The sequence below is a fragment of the Stomoxys calcitrans genome, chromosome 5 (assembly GCF_963082655.1).
Source record: "Stomoxys calcitrans chromosome 5, idStoCalc2.1, whole genome shotgun sequence".
Taxonomy (NCBI): domain Eukaryota; kingdom Metazoa; phylum Arthropoda; class Insecta; order Diptera; family Muscidae; genus Stomoxys; species Stomoxys calcitrans.
This window is the reverse complement of record NC_081556.1, coordinates 160,927,443-160,946,651: the sequence shown is the minus strand read 5'-3', so window position 1 is coordinate 160,946,651 and position 19,209 is coordinate 160,927,443. Positions and strand designations below refer to the sequence as shown.

Here is a 19,209-nt window from a genome sequence, read left to right as displayed (position 1 = left end):
TACAATATATGCGGCTTGAATGGGCCTAAGACCCTTAATCGGCAGATCGGTGCATATGGGAGCTATATCCAGATTTGGTTCAATTTGACCCGTTGAAGAAAAATATGGACCTGAGCCCAAAATAAATAGGGTCTAATCTGAATCATATTCGGGTCGGATGACGGGAAGCTTAATCGGGTAATATATGCGGCTTTAATGGACTAAAGACCCTTAATCGGCAGATCGGTGCATATGGGAGCTATATCCAGATATGGTTCAATTTGACCCTTTGAAGAAAAAATATGGACCTGAGCCAAATTTCAGTATCTCAATATCTCAATTTTTGTAGGCTGTAGCGTGATTACAACAGGCGAACGGACAAACACTCGGACATCGTAAAATTGTCTGAGAATTTTACGACGATTAAGAATATATATACTTTGTAAGGTCGGATATGGATATTTCGATATGCTGCAAACGAAATGACTAAATGAATATGCCCCCAGTCCTATGGGGGGAGGGGGGAATAGAATAGAAATAGAATGACGTCATCAGGACAAGTCATGGGTTCATCATATTGTGTGTAAAAATGCGTGGTTTGGTGCAGTGGATGACTTAAAGTTCATACCACTCATGATTCGGTGAGAACCTCTTACACAGTACCTGCTTTTTTGAAATATATTTCTGTATTTAATTGGTCATGGTGTTGTATGATTACTTTGTGATAACTATGCCCACATATACCATACCGCATACGCTACCGTGATCATTAATTTTCCTTATAAAATTACAACAATGCGTCGACCGAACGAAGGCACACGAGCTGCTTACACTATCCGTGTGCTTCTATTCGTTTCTCCTTAGGCCGCGGGCATAGGAATTTATGTGCGGTTGCGTGTTGTTGCCCATCAACGCTTTAGACATACAAACGAAATGGGAAGAAGGAGGAACGAATGGCTTGTCCTGATGACTTTAATCAAAGTTACTGATAAAATAAATAAATAAAAAGTTGTAAAAAAGATAAAACCAATAATTAATTAATCAATAATCGAAGATTTGAATTCGTTGTTCATTGCTTATAATTTGAATACTTTTGGGAAGATTATTCCAGAGACGTATAGCATAAACAAAGAACTGTTGCTCAGAAATGACGGTTTATTGGTATAAATAATCTTGGGGATCATTTGCCGCTCGTTGCAAATCTCAAGGAACGAGTTAAATGAGACACCAAATACTTGTCACATACCTGGTCTCTTCTACGCCAGCCAAAAATGTATCTAACGACATCGTTAAAGGATACCTGCAATTTAATTGCATCACAACCGTAAAAAACCTCGCAAGAGTATAATAGTTTCTCCAGAATAAATGTCCTAGCCAAAAGCTTTCTTACGGACAAAGGGGTGCACTGTCGACTCATATATAAGTTTCGTAAAACGCCATAGGTCCTGCCCACTGTCGGTCTGACATGATTTTTCCATGAAAGTCTATCATTAAACTCCAGCCCAAGGTTTCTTGCAAATGAAACAATCTCAATTGGGGCTCCAGCAATAGCCACGTCAACATTGGGAGGTGGTGTCACCCGATTCCTACCAATCACAAGGCACTTTGACTTTGTGGGATTTAAAAGTAGTCCGTTTGCGTTTGCCCATGTGTTTATCCTATCCAAGTCACTATTATGGCGAAGTACGCCATCGATCAGTCTCTCTGGCGAAGAGCTCATATACAGCTGTACCTCGTTGGCATACATATGAATACAACAGTTCCGCAACTGTCCAGTAAGGTCATTGCTACATAAGGAAACCAGTAAGGAAAGTCGGGCGGTGCCGACTTTATAATACCCTACACCTCCCCTTTTAAATACAAAAGTGGGACTATATCTAATTCTGAACTAATTTTGATGGACCTCGGCGGATGTATTCAGATAGGTTATTAAAATTACTGTATCAAATTTCGAGCAAAGCAAATATGTTCAAAATGAAATAACTACGGTTGACAAATGACGGGAGAGAGGAGCTATATCTAAATCTGAACCGATTTTGATCAAACTTTACGGATATTGTGGAGAGCGGTGTAATTTTGGGAAGATTGGTCAATAAATGCGCTTGCTGTGGGTCTAGGAGTGAAAATCGGGCGATATATATTTATGTGAGCTATACCTAAATCTGTACAGATTTCTATGGAATTCACCAGTAATATCGAGAGTCATAAGAAAATCCTTCCCGCACAATTTCAAGAGAATCGGTTAACTAATGACCATTTTATTGCTGTATTACTGCAAATCGGACGAACATATATATGGGAGCTATATCCAAATCTGAACCGATTTCTATAAAATTCACAAGTAAAATTGAGGGTCATAAGAAAATCCTTTCTGCCAAATTTCGCAAAAATCGGCCATTTTATTGCTGTATTACTGCAAATCGGACGAAGATATATATGGGAGCTATATCCAGATCTGAACCGATTTCTATAAAATTTACCAGTAATATTGAGAGTCATAAGAAAATCCTTCTTGCCAAATTTCAACAGAATCGGTTAAAAAATTACTATTTTATTGCATTATTACTGTAAAAAGGACGAACATATATATGGAAGCTATATCCAAATTTGAACCGATTTTTTCCAATTCCAATAGGCTTCGTCTCTAAGCCGAAAAACATGTCCATACCAAATTTGAAGACGATCGGATGAAAATTGCGACCTGTAGTTTGTACACAATTAACATGGACAGACGGACAGACAGACAGACGGACATAGCTAAATCGAATCAGAAAGTGATTCTGTACTTATCAATGGATCTATCTCTCTTCCTTTTGGGTGTTACAAACTAATTCACTAAGTTATAATACCCTGTACCACAGCAGTGGTGTAGGGTATAAAAAGGAGTAGACCCAATACAGACCCCTGTGGAACACCTCTTGAGACTGGAAGATAACTATCATCAACACATACCGATTGGCTTCTATTCAAAAGATAGGAAAATATAAAATCCATTGTTCGTTCAGAAAATATAAATATATGTTTCAGTTTAAGGCAAAGTATATTAGGATCAACGGAATCAAATTCCTTCGAATGATCTCAAAGAAGAAGAAAGGTAACTTTATCGCTGTCAATATTACTCCTTACATCTTCCAGTACTTTCAAAAGTGCAGTAGTGCAACTGTGCTTTGGCCGGAAACCAGATTGAAAATCTGTTAGCAGCGAATTATTCGCAATATATCCTGATAATTTCCGGTTGACTCTAGCCAAATATCTTAGAGGTGTATGGAAGTATTGCTATTGGCCTATACTCCTGGTTATTCTTTGGTATTGGGGCGATACTTGCCCGTTTTCAAGACTGTGGATAGCAACTCCTTTCAATAATATTGTTAAAAAGATGGCACATGTACGAAAGAATAAAGGGTAGACTTTATCTGCGGAACTACGAACAATCATACTTTTTGCTATAGACATTCTATATGAGCTTGTCATTCAGTTCATAGTAAGTCATTGGGGAATACATAGCGATATTGCGGGATAAATTGGGCACTGTCAATAGTATGTCAGTAAGGACATTATTTAGTCCCTAATTTTCGGACTTTCAAGACTAGCTGAATAAGCCATTAACATTAGTTTAAACATATACATATTTATTTATTTAAAATTTGTACTGCCATAAACTTGTATACTTAAACGTGGGTCAGCTTATGTCGCTCATTAGGATCACTTTCTAAATTTGCAATTTTTTTTTTGTTTTTTTTTTTCGAAAAGATTTATGAACCAGCAAAACTATTTTGAACAAAACAATTGGGAAAACGATTAAAAAATAAAATAAATTATAGTTTACCCATCGATGAAAACAATGTAGACAAAATAGTAGACAATAGGGACACAATGTCACCACATACATAGCAGACAGAATTGGTGACTTGGGGACTCTTAACACCAGACTTCCTACAGGGTAGGAAATTATATTAAAAGATAGCATCGTTATTTTAAAGTCTGGGTACCTTAGCTCCTTTTCACTGGTAAAATCCTCCAAAAAAGGAAAAATCTCAAATTTTGGGTCAACTTCTTTTCGGTGTAGCAAAAACTATTTAGATCAAGCACTCCATCTTTTCTTTGGAAAATCATTAAAAAATGAATTTTAGTGTCAACAAAAAACTGCTGCCGGATTTGGACATAACGCTACAACTTGAGATAGCAACACGAAAAAACTCAGAGGAAACAGCCATATTTGCTCATTTCGTTGACCAATGTAGTCTAACGGTCTTATTCACAAAATTGGAATGTGTGAAAATTCCCATGGTATTGCCTTTGTATGATAAGCCAACACAGGCCATTTGGAAGGAGCATCCTTTACTCACTTGGGTATTGCGATGGCATGCGATGGAAGGAGCATCCTTTACGCACTTGGGTATCGCGATAGCATAACAATACACGGAATAACAAATCTCAATACTGCGCTTGTTTTGGTTATTTTACAATTCTTCAAAAAAAGAACGTTTAGGTAATGTAATGCCAATTAAATTTGGAATTTGGATATTTAACATAAGCACTGGGGAACTCGATGGGAATCAAATTAGTTTGATATTTTTAAACTATTACGAGAACATGCCCATACATGAAGTCAAACCAATTTAACCACTTGCATATCTATCTTCTTATTATTGAATCCCCTACCTTTCCTAAAAAAAAAAAACATGCTTACCAAAGTGGCTTCAGGAACACTCCCATATTCCATCGATAATAATTAAGTTTTGCGATAACAAAAATGCGGGGCATGTAAGTGATTCGTATATGAAAGGCCATTGACTTGTACAAGTCAAGAGAAAAGAAAAACTATTGAAAATTATTTTTAATTTCAAAACATCATTGTGACAACAGAATAAAGGCACGCTCTAATGGATTCTTTTTAATCACTCCCACCAGCAACTGGATCAAGCCAAGCTTTCTTCTCGCTATACCGAAGGAAATCTATCTAGGTAAGTTCGTGACCCTGAATGTGAATTTGGCACCCGCGATATGTTCTAGCGATGTTTTTGTTTGTCTCTCCCATGCAGAGCATTGGCCAAGGAATCCGGTTATACCAGCGACTCAAACCTGGTGCTACATAAAAAGGAGCTTCCGCCGAATAGTCCACTGAGTCCGGTTGAGCAAAGGCAGGCCTACAAGCAGGTGCAAGCGGGAGGAGAGCCGCCACTGTTTGGCTTCCGCAAGCCAGCACCAGAAAAATCAAGAGGTATGTATGACGGCACTGGTTGAATTTTGGTACTGGGTCTGAGATTAAAGGCACCAATGTTCAGTTGACAGTTATAAAATGGAAGCCCTACACCAAGGCGCCATTTTCAAATTGTCATCTACCTTATCCTGCAAACACTTACATGTGTACCATTTCATATCGAGTAGATTATTGAGACTCACCGATTAGCTAGCTGGTAGACCACATGACTTTCTTCTATTTCCTCCTTTGTGTTGTTGAATCTTCCTCTATCTATTCACCCTAACTCTGACTAACTCTTTCCGTAGCCATTGCTGCATTGATTGATCCGTCGTCAAGCGGCAATGGTAACCATCCACCTGGTACTTGCATTCACTTCACGTAGTTTACACCGAATTTTTTAAGGCGGCAAACAAGTCTTCCGTTTTAAAGGTAGTGAGAGCACATTCTTAAAGCAATGTGGGTTCCTGGAGTTCACCACCATCACCACCACGAAAGAAATAGCAATCAACGTGTTTTTGTTGTGGCTCCTGAAGGAGCCCAGCACCTGAGTGTAGTACAATGCACTGCACCGAGTTGTTTACAAGAAATTGACCAAAGAGATTAACAATCTCCACGACCACCTCGCACTTTGCCGTGATCTTGGCCATTGATGATGTAACGATATATTTTTCCTTTTGCTATGCCAGGGCAGGAGGCGCAGCAGATCCTCGACTGCAGTCACAGCTACGGGACTACTGAAGAATGTTTCCCGAGTTTACGAAAGCTTTGCCCTCGTTTATTTCGCTTGAGCAAGAGAAAAGAGAGATTATTATGCCCCCACCAACGCCGCCAAATCGCAAATCGCTTTACGCCAAGTCAACGGGAAAGAAGAGCAGCAAAGGTTCTGCCATTCCCGGCAGCTCTTCATCGAGGCATGAAAAATGCTTTAAGAGTCCCGAAAGTCCAGTTCTGGGAGCCAACAAATATGGAACGATAACCATAAGAAAATCAACTCGCGGTCCTCTCTGCCGCTCGAAATCTGCCGGAGCTGTCTCATCACTGCTGCCGAGAATAAATAGCGTTCCGCCCTCCCAGGAAAATCGAGTGACTGTTGTGCGCAAACAAAACTTTTTGCGGGCCGTAAGTCCCCTGAGGAAGTCGGCATCTTCTTCCACTCAAGTTCTGACCACACGCCATACCAGCCGCAGCCCGGTGGCCTTTGGACGTAGTATTTCCAAAGAAAGAACTTTTGCCGAGGAAAAAAAACGTCTGGAGAACTCGTTGCCATTGAATCGCCATACCTTTGAGGCCAGTACCAATATTTTGAGGGACCCCTCATTGAAATCACCTCAGGATGTCAAGAAGGCTGTGCGTTCTTTAGCCTCCTGTGCCTTCCAATCACGGAGTCGTTCGGTTCCACGCTTTTGTACCGGCTGCCGCAATCAGGCCGGCATAGAGAGTAGCTACACCTCTAGACACAATTTGTGCTATCCAGAGATTGAACATTATGGATATACGGAATGGCTCAGGTCACCAAACGTGGTGACCATGGCCAATGTCCTGGAGAAAAAGAGGAAAGTTGAAAAATCCTCTGCGACCAAACAAATCTCGAAAGCCACGTCGAATATAAGCTTGGCTGGAAGTAACTCCACCTTCTCAATGGGCAATACTTTAACGTCAGCACCACCTGCCAAAGTGCCTGACGCCAAAATCGAAGTCGAACGAAAAATTTGCAAGAAATTGGCCCGCGAAGCCAGTAAGTCGAGAAAATCGGCGGCTGATAAAATAAGTCAAGACAATGCCGCCATTATGGCAGATAATTTGGAAGAGCTGTCCTATGTCGCCCAGGAGAAGTTCTCGAGCAACATTAAGGAGGACGTTCGCCAACAGTCAGCCGAGGAGGCAGACCACACTTACGTGGCCTCAGTACGCGATAAGGCTCTCTTCTGGAATGACTTTAACATGCAGCAAAGTGCCTCGCTACCCTATAGCCTGAGGCACCAGGCTTCGGGCTTTGTGCGCAATGTTTCGGGCCACAAATCCAGAAGCCTCAGCCCAAATCGCAAGCATTTTGGTCGCGAGGAAGTCGTACAGTCGCTGCCACCAACCACCGAAATTGGCAATTACGACTCTGGCTCTGAACTCGCAGCCAGTCCCAAACAAAAAGAATTTTCTCCCACCCGAGAGATCAGAGTGCCACCAACCTCGGCCACGAGAAATTTGAGATCGCCATCGCGCCGACGCATAGATAGCTGCCGCACCAATCAAAACAACAAAGTCATCCGTGCCAGTAGCCTGTCCAGCGCAGAAGATCGATCAAAGCGGGGCTTATATCTCTGCGATGAGTTGGCCCACAGTGCCACCTCACTAGCCAGTAACGATCGCCATAGTCCCACTTGCAGGTATCTCCACAACTCCGAGCGCTTTGTAGAATTGAATCGCTTCTATAGCACCTTAGAACGTGTGGGTCAACTGGAGAGGGCCACTTCGAAGACCGACTTCAAACCCATACGAAAGGAGAGCGAACTCCTGGACTACGATGAGTGGCGCAGAGTTCGCTTGCACGAAAGAGCCGAACGAGAGCTGAATTACTTGGTGGGAAAGCTGAAGCACGATCAACACGAAAAGAATTTGCTTTTCCTGCCGAAAGACGTTGAAGAGGTCAAATGGCGAAGGGAAAAGGATCTGGGACTTAATTCACGCGAGAAATCTGTCGAAGATTTACGCGAGAATTTTGAGAATATAAATTTTCTGCACGACTACCTGGAACAGTCCCGCAAGCCGTGCTGCAACATGAAATATTGGCGCCGCAACACTGTGGCCGACCTAACCCACAGCCTGGAGGAGAAAATTCAAAATACCGACTGCGTTGCTCGCCCCAAGGACATGCCCTTCAGTGAGCAGCTGGTCAATACTCTGCCCAATGAACAAATAACCAAAATCCACAGACAACTCAACGAGATCTATGCATGTGAACCGAAGAAAGGCCAGGAGTCGAACGCTGCCGAACCCTATGTGGTCACTGTGGAACATCATAACATGCCAACCTCTTCGCAAGCCCTCAAAGTTCGCTGCAAGTCGTCGATAACCAGAGATGAACTATTGGGTTCTATCCTCAAGAGAAAGGAGGCCCTATCCAGTATTTCACTGAAGAAGCGAGAAAATCAAACCCCTGACTCCGAGAAGACCATCGTAAACAAGTCATCAGACATGTCGGAATCGAACGAAGCTCCTGAGATTCCTCCGGCTCCCAAAATGGAATTCAAGCAGGAGGTTCGCGAACACCATGTGGCAGATTTCTCGAATGCTGTCAAGGCATCACATCCTCGCCACGACACCCCAGACATTTCGCAAAAAATCAAATACTTCGAGGAACGTAAGTATGACAAGCCGACGAAGACCGTCTACCATGCCCGTGAAGACTCCTCTCCCGATGAGGACGAAGTTATGCGTATGATCGAGGAGAAGATGCGACTCAAGCAGTATCGCAATGGCTGGCACAAACACAAAGAACTCAGTACATCCCTCACAGACCTGTGCGAGATATTCGGCGAAAAGAATTCGTCGCGGGCAAATTTTCACTTGCTTTCGCCACAACAAAGACCACCAGATGAATGCCAACAACACCATTACCAGCACGACGAAGTTCTCACCGAAGTTTCGGAGGACTGCACCCCATACAGCAGCCTGGAGTTTCTAGAGTCCTACTGCCGATCGAGGAGCGCTTCGCCTCAGTCCCAGTGCTCCTCGTATCTGCAGCGCGTCAACACTGGGGATGTGCAAAAAATACGCAACAAGTTCGAAAGCTTGAACTACAACAGCTTGAAGTCGAACCATTTTTTTGGGCTACGTAAGCTGAGGAAGGTGCGCAGCGACCCTGAAGTGAACATCATCAAGTCAGAGTCAAAAGACGCCTTAAAGAATGCCGATGTCTCCTGGATTACACACAAATTCGAGATGCACAATAAAATCACCCAGACCAACAGGGACGAAGTGGAGCCCTCGAGAAGCCGAAAACGCCAGATAATCTCGCCCCAACCACTGACCAGTCGTCTGATGCCGCGCATAGATCGCATAAGTAAGACAGCCGCTTTAGGAACATGCACTAAAAAACACTCTCCCGGAAGCCCTGCATCGCAAAGTCCAACCCGAAGCCTCAGCAGCGGCAGTGCCATTGGAAAATACAGTCACAAACTACAAGTGCCACGTTTAACACGCAAGCAGATGTCCCTGTCATCGCCAGACATTCGCTGTGTACGGGAGCGCTTGCCCCAGTATTTAACTGCCAACTGGGTAGCTCACCGCTATCCCAGTCCCGAGCACAACAAACTAAAAGAAGACGAGGAAAAACTGCGCCAAGGCAAACATTTGCGCAAAACCCACTCCCCCGTTTCGCGGGCCCCGATGTCCAAGGCTCCCGAAGGCAGATCTGGTGATATCTTTGCCAATCAAAAGTTCGACCCAAAGATACACCAGCCCAAAGCACGCTACGTGCCCGACGGTGCACCCACAAAATGCCAGGCGCGCCTGCAGTGGTCCAAAACGATGCCCCGCCGGGGACATGCCGTCACATTCCAAGGTTCATCTTTTAACTTCCGTACATTACATTGACTTACCTACATACATGCTTAGATCCTATAACCGCAAAAGCCTATCTCTAAATGCCATCGATCAACTATCGACCACTACCAGCCCCATTACCAACCACCCTAACATCTGGCGTCGGTGGTGGCTTTTAAAGACCAATCCGCCTTCATTTAGGATTTAATTCTTTTTTTGTTTTTCTTAAATTCGTTAATTCAAATTTTTCGAACACTGTTAATTTCTCTAAACCCGTTTTTTTCTATATCGACGCCCATATTGGCCTCCCATTTCGAAATTTCCACCCTACGAACAACACTCAGATTACGATTTACCATGTCCCAAACTTCCACCACCCCCCAAGAGTGAATTGACAGATCAAGGTGAGTCGCTCCTATTTCTACTATGTCACATATATCGGAGGTGCACAAACAAACACACCTCCAATTTATCCATCTTACTAACCCAGTCACCACACTTACACACAAGCACACACACACACACACACACACAGGCGCGCTAGTTAGTGTCAGAACATATCTTGGGGAGGCGGTTAGACTGCAGAGTAGCTTCCTAGCAGCTAGTCGTCGATGAGGAAACCCCCTAGAATATTGAAATCAATATGGAACATCAATCTGCACCTTAGTCAGTCAGTCAGTCAGCCAGTTAGTCCATCAATGACCCCCCGTGTGTTCAATGGAACTGCGCAGTGTGCACCACTCACATACACCCTCAAACGAAACGAAACCAGGCAGCCGTTACCATGTTACCAAATGCCACAGTCCCAGTGGAAAGTCAAACGTCAAAATAGTGCAGAATGCTAGAAAGCCGACCGCACAATATCGAGCGGAAAAGAACAAACATAGAGGCCAATTCTAGTGACTAGAGTCGAAGGAGTCGAATACACTTTCCTTGAGAGATAGATTTTTGTTTTCGTTAGAATAATTAAAAGTGAATTTACCGAACGGGCGCATTTGTGATGTGAAGTGAACGTTTCGAACTAATCCCAAAATGTACTATAACGACACCAATAACAACAACAACAGCAACAACTACAGCAAGGAATTAATCAATCCCTATCATCGTCACGCGTACATGCCGGCCTCAGAATTCCACTCCCACAGAACGCTGCCCAACGGCAACTACATGCCGCATGCTGGCCAAGGCTCTTTTGGATCGCCATCCTGCAGACCGCCAAAACTCACTGACGAAAGATGTCGATTTGCAAAAGACGACTACTATCAGACTAAGCCAATTGCGAACCTCTCCAACACCATCCATATCCCACTTCACAACAACAACAGTCGTGGTGGTGGTGGCTATTGCGATGTGCCAAACTGCGGCAAACTCCTTTGGGTATCCCGCGATTCACAGAAGTGTCGCAGTACGCCATCTCTACTGGGGCCCGGTGAATCTGGCGTTAATGGCAACGATGAGAACTACGAGTACAACATTAGGACGGGTCTTCGCATCCAGCCCTTTACGCCGCAGCCAAGCCAAAGACAATCGTATTTGGCCAACCAAAGTGCCATTCAGACAGCTCTACCATTGGTAATGCGTCACAGCCAAAACAGAAACCGAAATTCATGTAAGGTCACAAAAAAACCTTAAAAAATACCACCAATCAGACGACACACTGTTCCAACCTTAGCACTCACATCATCTTCTGCATAGGGCACCAGCATGCTCTGTGTCATTAGCATGGACAAGGGCCGCGGAGGCAGCGCTGGCTGCCAAGTACTAGCAACACATGGCCACTGGTCAATAAAGCTAACACGCCAATAGGGCTTGACACAGGGTTTTTCTCGTTATGTGAAACAGTGAAAACAAATCCGATTCGAATGTTTGCCAATATTCCAATCAACCATTGACTGTAAACCAACCAAATGTGTGTATATTGGGAGCTGAGTGCTTGTTGTGTGAAAACAATTTATTGTTGCCTTGGGAGAATTGGGAGCCTTAGTGTTAATGCCATTAATGTTTTCAACACACCAGTTTGTTTCCTCACTAGCTGGCTGCTTTAAAACCTCTGAATGAAAGACTTTGAGCATTGAAATTACTTAGCCCTCAAACTCTAATAGCCTTCTCGGTCAATCGCCAGGAATGGGGGAAATGTAATTTCGATATTTTTCATTTTTTTAACCGTTTTAGAACATGTCTCTAACGGTAGTTGTCATATGTATCTCAACGATATGAGTACAATTATACATAGTAACTACTGCAAGAACAGTTCTGCCCATTGTACCAGCCGTTAAATTCCAATGATTTAATACACAAGGAAAGATGTTGACAAAGAAATGGGATTTTGAAAGTGGTCAATAGGAATAGTCCCTAGCCGTTTATATATTTTAAAAAAAAAAATTCCCCATATAGTCTGATTTCTCAGAACTTTATATGACGGGATTGTAATACACCAAGAAACCAAGAATGGTGACAGTTGCAAATGGTAAAGAGATAAAACGCACCTTTGTATTTGTATTGTGCTAGTGTACATGAGTGTTTATTTTAGAAGCTGTACTCTCTCTCTCTCTCTCTTTCGCTCTCTCTCCCTGTACTATTCTCTGGCAGTTAAGTGGACGCTTTGTTGTTAAGGTTCGGCGAAAGCTTTACATTCTTCGTGCTTTCAAAATACAGGGTTCGGCAAATTTTTGTTTGCTCTAGCTAAAAAGTATTGCTAGCATTTAAAATGTATTTAACAAATATATTTTTACCACATTAAGTCATGTTTAAAGCAAAAGGGCAAACTACAAACAACATGTGGATTAAATATTGGGAATAGTCTCTTTCTATAAAATGAGGAGTTTTATGTTAATTTTTCACAGATGAAAACACATGTTTTTCGAGATTACTCTTTTGAAACACTTAAAAATGTACAATGACATAATATTTACATATGCATTTTTCGGGAAAAACGTTTTTCTTCAAAATCTATTATCGATAGCATAGCCTTAAGAAATTAGAAACGTTATCCAATGGTAGACGCTAAAAAAAACTCGAGCACTCCACCATAATTTCAATTTGGTACAATTTTGGCCAGGAAAATATAATATTAGATATATGTAGATCCGAAATAACTAAATTTACGAGTCCATGTAAGCTGTTAATTTAATAGCAATTTGCAATGCTCATTTCCATTTCGTTATTAATTTTGGAGCTGGGTTTTTACGAGAGAATATTTCTTTCCATTTGTCAGCCGCTGAAGAACGTTTTTGTTGATTGGCTAGTCTATCATAAAGCAAACAATGCTTATCTTAGCCCTGAACTCTTACCAATCGACTTCAGTTTTCAAACTACTTAAAGTAATAGCTAGAGTTAAACAACTTCATTTATTTCCGAAACCTGACTTAGAGAAACAGGCCAATCAGCCAGCTAATTTCATTGAGTACAAAAACCTGTAATTGGCCGAGAGAGCGTACCCCCAACAACTCATTGCAAAGCAAACTCTCATTGTTTGATTGTTAAGAGACTGCACAGTGGACGAAACGGCGAGTTAATTCAAATTTCACAATAGAGAAATGGTTCAGTATTTTCGATATTTCAAACCACCTACTTGGAAACTTGTTGTTTTTGCTATTTTATGTAAACGTTAAACCAACTGTGAGCTTGCAAACATAAATTATGTTTCCAAGGGAAACATGTGCATTTTTGTACATTTGATGTTGTGTGGTACAACATTAATAAATTTGAAAAAATTTTTCCATATATCAAAGATAATGTAATTATTTTCAAAGTTAGTTTTCGAGAATTGCAAGTTATATATTCAGTCATAAATTGCCACATAATTTTCTCATTTTTTGCCCTTATCTAATATCATTTCTTAATTGGCGTAGATCTATTCTTGTCCTCCCTGAAATCTTATTTCACTGAGTGTTTTTATCGTTGCTAAAAAGCTGAAGTTAAATCAGATGCAAGTTTTTGCAATATGTTGATATATATGCAATTTTAGTTATAATGTCAGTTTCAAAGCGATCTCTATTTTCAATATGGCACAACGAAAAGATGCCTTCTAGAAAACTGTTGGCTATGTTTCCAATAAAATAAGTGATGGAACAAAATCTAGGAATAATCAACGCTATGAAAAGCAAAATTGAAAATATAGAAATGTTTAAATGAAAATTGGATAAGAAATGAAATGTTAACCGAGATTTAAAGATTAATTTAAAGATTTTCGAAGCTGCGTAAAAAACTGTTTAAATAAAGAGCTAGTTTTAATGGCACCAACTATTTCCAAAAATGCTACAGGCTAGAAAAAAGAATTATTATCATCATGCTCTGCTCACTACCGGTTTCAGCAATTATTCGCAATAATTGAGGAACCTTGGACAAGCGAGCTTATGATGGCAACAAAGACAAGAAAAACTCACGGAATGGTGGAGAATGTGGTTGCATTCTACAAATGCGTTTGCGGTGTAATAGTGGCCATCCCACCTATCGACAAAACTACAATGAGCACGAATATCAAACGAAAGACGTTCAAAATTTGTTTATTGGCATTATTCAAATTATTTATTTCAATGCTATTAGAGAGACATGTCGTTTGAAATAAAAAAAAAAACTATTAAGATTTGGAAGATAATAATGAAGACTAAATGTAACTGCCAACAAGTTATTTCAATATAAAACAATTAAATTTTTGTCGCCGTTTGGCGACCTGCATTTACAAAAACCACTTGGAACATAACTTAAAAACAAACAACCCGGTCTGGCCAATTTTTACCTTCAGCCATCTAGCTTTACTAGTTTTTATACAGTTTTTATACAGTTTTTATACAGCTAGATTGGCCATTTCGTCCACTGTGCACTGGCGCGCTATTGCTAGCCCCCACTGAGTAGACTTGGGCTCGCGCACATTGATCGTTTAGTGCAGATTGATCCGCGAAACGAACAGCTTTATTGGTTTCAACCCACCGGCCGATTGCCAACGTGACAAACGTGTAGACCTCAGACGTAGTAGTTTTTGAATGGTGTTTACTTTTCATTGTCACATTCATTGAATTGTTTACGTAGCGCCGCGATTGTCTCCTATTCCCCAGTGCTTGTGTGTGAGTGTGTGGACCTTATCTAACAAATAATCAAACGTTCGTTCGTTCGTTTGCCGCTGTAAACGGCAGCCCTTAAGGTACTTTAATGGTACCCAAAAATTTGCGTTAAATTTGGTTAATCTAAACCCTAACACTATACTTTTTTCCATTTCACTGTGTGTTTACAAATAAATCTCGTTCTTTGTTTAGTGATCAACTAAATCGGGTTCGTACATGTAATGTAGTAGCCTATATGTGTGTGTGTGTGAGCATACATAGCGAATTAGCGCAATTTATGATCACAAAAAAAATTGGAAAATAACCATCAGTGAAAGTGAAAATCGCCAAACACACATTCGTAAATAAATACGTATGAACGAATGTATGTGTGAGTTCATGTGCTACATACAAACGGCATCACATTGAAAGCCAAAGAATTAAAAAAAAAATTAGTCAACTAATCGGGTGGAATTGAAAGAAAATTCTGTGTGTCCGTCCATCCGGTCTAACATCCCCTTCTGAGAAGTTCTAGCGGCGAAACAGAGGCGAATGACTCAATGCCAAGCTACGCGGCAATTCATCAATAACGGTCGGTTGGTATCGGTCGATGGCATTGCCAGCCAACCCAAGTGTAATGTAGCGACAAGCTTACCAATTACATTAAAATCTAAATCGATACCTTCCACCCAAAGACAATGCGACATAGAAAATAGGAAATTGACTATGCTTGAGTGGGTGCCAAAATCTGTGCTCGCGAAATTAATAATCCTTTTGGCGTTGGCTTACATTAGGATTTCTCTTGTAAATAAAGACATGCCCATGGAAGATTGTATTCACACTCAAAGAAAATTTCTCTCTAGAAATGAGTGTTTTTGCTCATACTAACAAAGCTTAGTTGACCAATTTTCTTAAATATTTTGTACGCATAAAACAAGCAAATCAAAAAACTTCATAGAAAAGCCATCACCGAAATGTCAATGACTTCGACTCTAAAACAATTTTTGTTTAAACCTATTGGTGCCCCATATGCTTTTAAATTAAAACATTTCTTTACATTATCAAAAAAAATACAATTTTTTGAAACCTCAAAAAATATTATTAAGGTCCATATTCCTTAATTGGGTGTGTATGGGAAAAGGTGCGTTCGCAATTTAAAAACGTTGGTGTTATAAATGTTTAGTCATATTTCATAAATTTATCATCGTCTTTACATTCTAAATCGAGGCCACAGTGTCAATGGCTGAAAATACATTTGTTACCTCCACCAATGGCCCATAAGTATTGTAGAAATGGGAGATGGGTTAATTCCCGGGTATTTACCCTTATACACCCAAATGCTGGGTATTTATGATTTTGCAAAAAAAACATGGGTAAAAAAAACATTTTCCAAACCATTTTTGATGATTTCGTATTCTTGGGATATAAACCTGAACTTCTGATCCCATAAAATCGGAATTTTGTAATTTATAGCCGATATATAGACCGATCACCAGACTTAAACTCTTAAGTGATAAATTGGTAATTTTTCATCCGATTTCGAAGAAATTGGGAACAGTAAGTTCTGGTGGACCCTTACCCATTTTTGTGAAATATGGTTCAGATCGGACCATATTTGGACATACATACCTGCCCCATAGACCGGCCGCCCGATCTCTTGATATAGGATCATAAGTAGAGATGGGCGATGGGTATATACCCATATATACCCAAATGCTGGGTATTTATGATTTTGCAGATATCTTGGATAAAAAAACATTTTCCAAACAACTTTTTATGATTTCATATTCTTGGTATATAAACCTGACCTTCTGATCCCATAAAATCGGAATTTTGTAATATATAGCCGGTATATAGATCGATCACCAGACTTAAAGTCTTGAGCAATAAATTGGTAATTTTTCATCCGATTTCGAAGAAATTTGGTAGACTCTTACCCATTTGCGTGAAATATGGTTCAGATCGGACCATATTTGGACATAGCTGTCATATAGACCGATCTCCCAATATGGTGTATTGACCTTATAAAATGGGCATTTTTCATCCGATTACTATGAAATTTGGCACATTGAGTTCTGGAAGACTCCTTCCCATTCCTGGTAAATGTGGTCAAATAAATACCCAAGAATTGGGTACTTACCCGGAAGAAACCCATTTCTACCCATAAGTTATTATAGCTCTCTCACAAAAAAAACTTTTGTCCTATTTTCAACGATATCAAAAAAAAAAGAAAAAAAAAATATATATATATATATACAAAGATGGTAATTTTACTTGAAACTAAAGAATTTTGTTCTTAAATATAGTGTAGTAATTCATTAACTCTTAACATATCGTAAATATAAAATTATTTTATCGTTAAAGATTAGGAAAAGGATAACATGGTTCTTTAGTTAAGGTGCTATTACACGACATGTGTTTGTGTTATTATCTGTCACTTTCTGTATGCGCATGTCTTTCCTTGCACATGAAAATTTGCCCATGAACAATCCACAAATCAAAGAGTTTTGTCCGATTCAATTTTAAACTCAAAGATAGGGGACCTCCTTTTTAAAGCCGAGTCCGAACGGCGTGCCGTAGAGCTACACCTCTTTAGGGGAGAAGTTTTTACATGGCAAAGTACCTCACAAATGTCGCCAGAATAGCGTAGCGCAGAGGATATCATGTCGGCCTATAACGCTGAACACTGTTCGGACACGGCTATTGAACGGCCCTTGAACTTGAATCGAACTGCGCTCATTGATATGTGAGAAGTTTGCCCCCGTTTAGTGAATATTTATGGGAAAATTTTGCAATCTACCCATGTACTCTTATTTTAGCAGATACCATGGTGATGGGTATACATGGTTCGGCCCGGCCCCACTTAATGTGTTTTTACCTGTGTTTGATTGTAAATAAAACTTTCTTTTTCAAAGGAAATCTACTAACATTTTTATGAGTGTGTGTGTGTGTGTGTGTATCTTCAAACATTCGGAAGAGTAACACTTGTTTTAACACAGCCAAAACATACACTTAGCAAAAAATCCAACGTTAAATATTTCCAATTGGGTCGACAAATTATTAAAGCCAACATCTTCTTTTAGTCGACGTTGGCAATTGACTAAAGAAGCAACAGTCTCTTTGGTGAGATGATATAAATGGCAACTAGTGAACTCGCTTCTATATGGTGATTTATTCTTTCTGTATCTATAGTTAAATTTGGCCTCCTTATCCATTGATTTTTAGAAATTTAGAAAAACACTCAGTTGAAGAGAAAATTTACAATAAACGATTGATTAAATAGGAGCTTAGGCGCTTTTTGTATCTAAAGAGCGATGACTTCTGCAAAGGTGGTTCAATCTGTGCCCGCACTAATGATGAAGATTTTGATTACAAAAAGCAAACAGATACGACAATTTCGCACCCAATGTCTTCAATGTGCCTAAGAGTATTTGTCAAATGACACGCATGATTTCTTTTACTTGCTACAATGACTTTTTGTTAGAAGACACTGTGATCACTTTTACCACAGCCAATGATTTGACAAAGTATGGTCGGCGACAAGTGCCATGACAACGATCCAGAAAGCAATCATAGAAAGTGGTACTAATTATGACTACTTATACTAACACACATACTCGTACGTATTTAGTCCCATGAGATGTGAATAAACTTTTTTTTTGCGGCAACATACATTTTTAATAACTTGCCATTGACCAGCCACTACTTTCCAAACTTGAACAGGCCATTAACAAACAAACTGGGCAGAAAAAAAACTACTTAACTTAATTCCAGTTTGAGTGGAAGTAGATTTTGAGGCGAATGAGCCAGATCGGTACCAGCTCACATCAATGATAATCACAATTTCTAACGAATTATTTCCTATGATTCTAAGGAGTTAACCGACTTCGAGTTCCATGGCACAAAAATTATTTTGTATACGAACTCAATACCGGAAATGAACTTGTTCAAGTTATTGCGGAAAATTGTTGTTCCAATTAGAATTTTCTGCCTCGAGTTTCGAATACCATACAATTGTGCACATCGATGGCTAAAGAAAAAAGATTCTAACTGGATTTTTGTTTCTTTACAGGAAAAAGAAACAAATGTATAAAAACCGCAAAATTTTAGATGAAACAAAAAAAAAGGTTTTTATTAGATATAAAATTTGTATAGTGGCAACCCATAAAAAGGGTTTAAGAACATATTCAGCGCCTTCACTACCTCGTCTGATAGTTGCCAAGATACGGACGGCCTTGGCTAATGTACTTAGGTCAGGTTTCTAATTCTCCGGTTACAATTTATCATATCGATATTCTTCTGTTTAAATGAATTTGATTTTTTGAACATATGCTTATTGCTTATCCTTAGGATAAGTGACTTATCGTCCCGATAAATAAAGCTGTGTTTTGTTTACCAAAACCGGCATCTCACGAATAAATACTTCAATGTTGTCTTTCAATGCCTCAA

The 19,209-nt window shown here is 40.1% G+C and overlaps 1 protein-coding gene and 1 long non-coding RNA gene across 36 annotated transcripts in view; one reads left to right on the top strand and one right to left on the bottom strand.

Annotated features, from left to right (window-relative positions):
- The window catches only part of LOC106084569 (uncharacterized), a 33,359-nt gene extending 28,513 nt beyond the window's left edge, over positions 1–4,846 (bottom strand). For both annotated transcript variants that reach the window (XR_009398339.1, XR_001220830.2), the window contains exon 1: positions 4,670–4,846. This is a non-coding gene — a long non-coding RNA (uncharacterized LOC106084569). The remainder of the gene's footprint in view (positions 1–4,669) is intronic.
- LOC106084566 (vinexin) overlaps positions 1–19,209 on the top strand; it is a 96,882-nt gene that overhangs the window by 67,600 nt on the left and 10,073 nt on the right. For 23 of the 34 annotated variants that reach the window (XM_013248343.2, XM_059368946.1, XM_013248342.2 and 20 more), the window contains 4 exons: positions 4,675–4,743; positions 4,891–4,943; positions 5,022–5,200; positions 10,066–10,125. In XM_013248343.2, the coding sequence (XP_013103797.2) occupies positions 4,675–4,743; positions 4,891–4,943; positions 5,022–5,200; positions 10,066–10,125 (361 nt within the window). The other 11 variants (XM_059368940.1, XM_059368937.1, XM_059368934.1 and 8 more) reach the window with 7 other exon arrangements.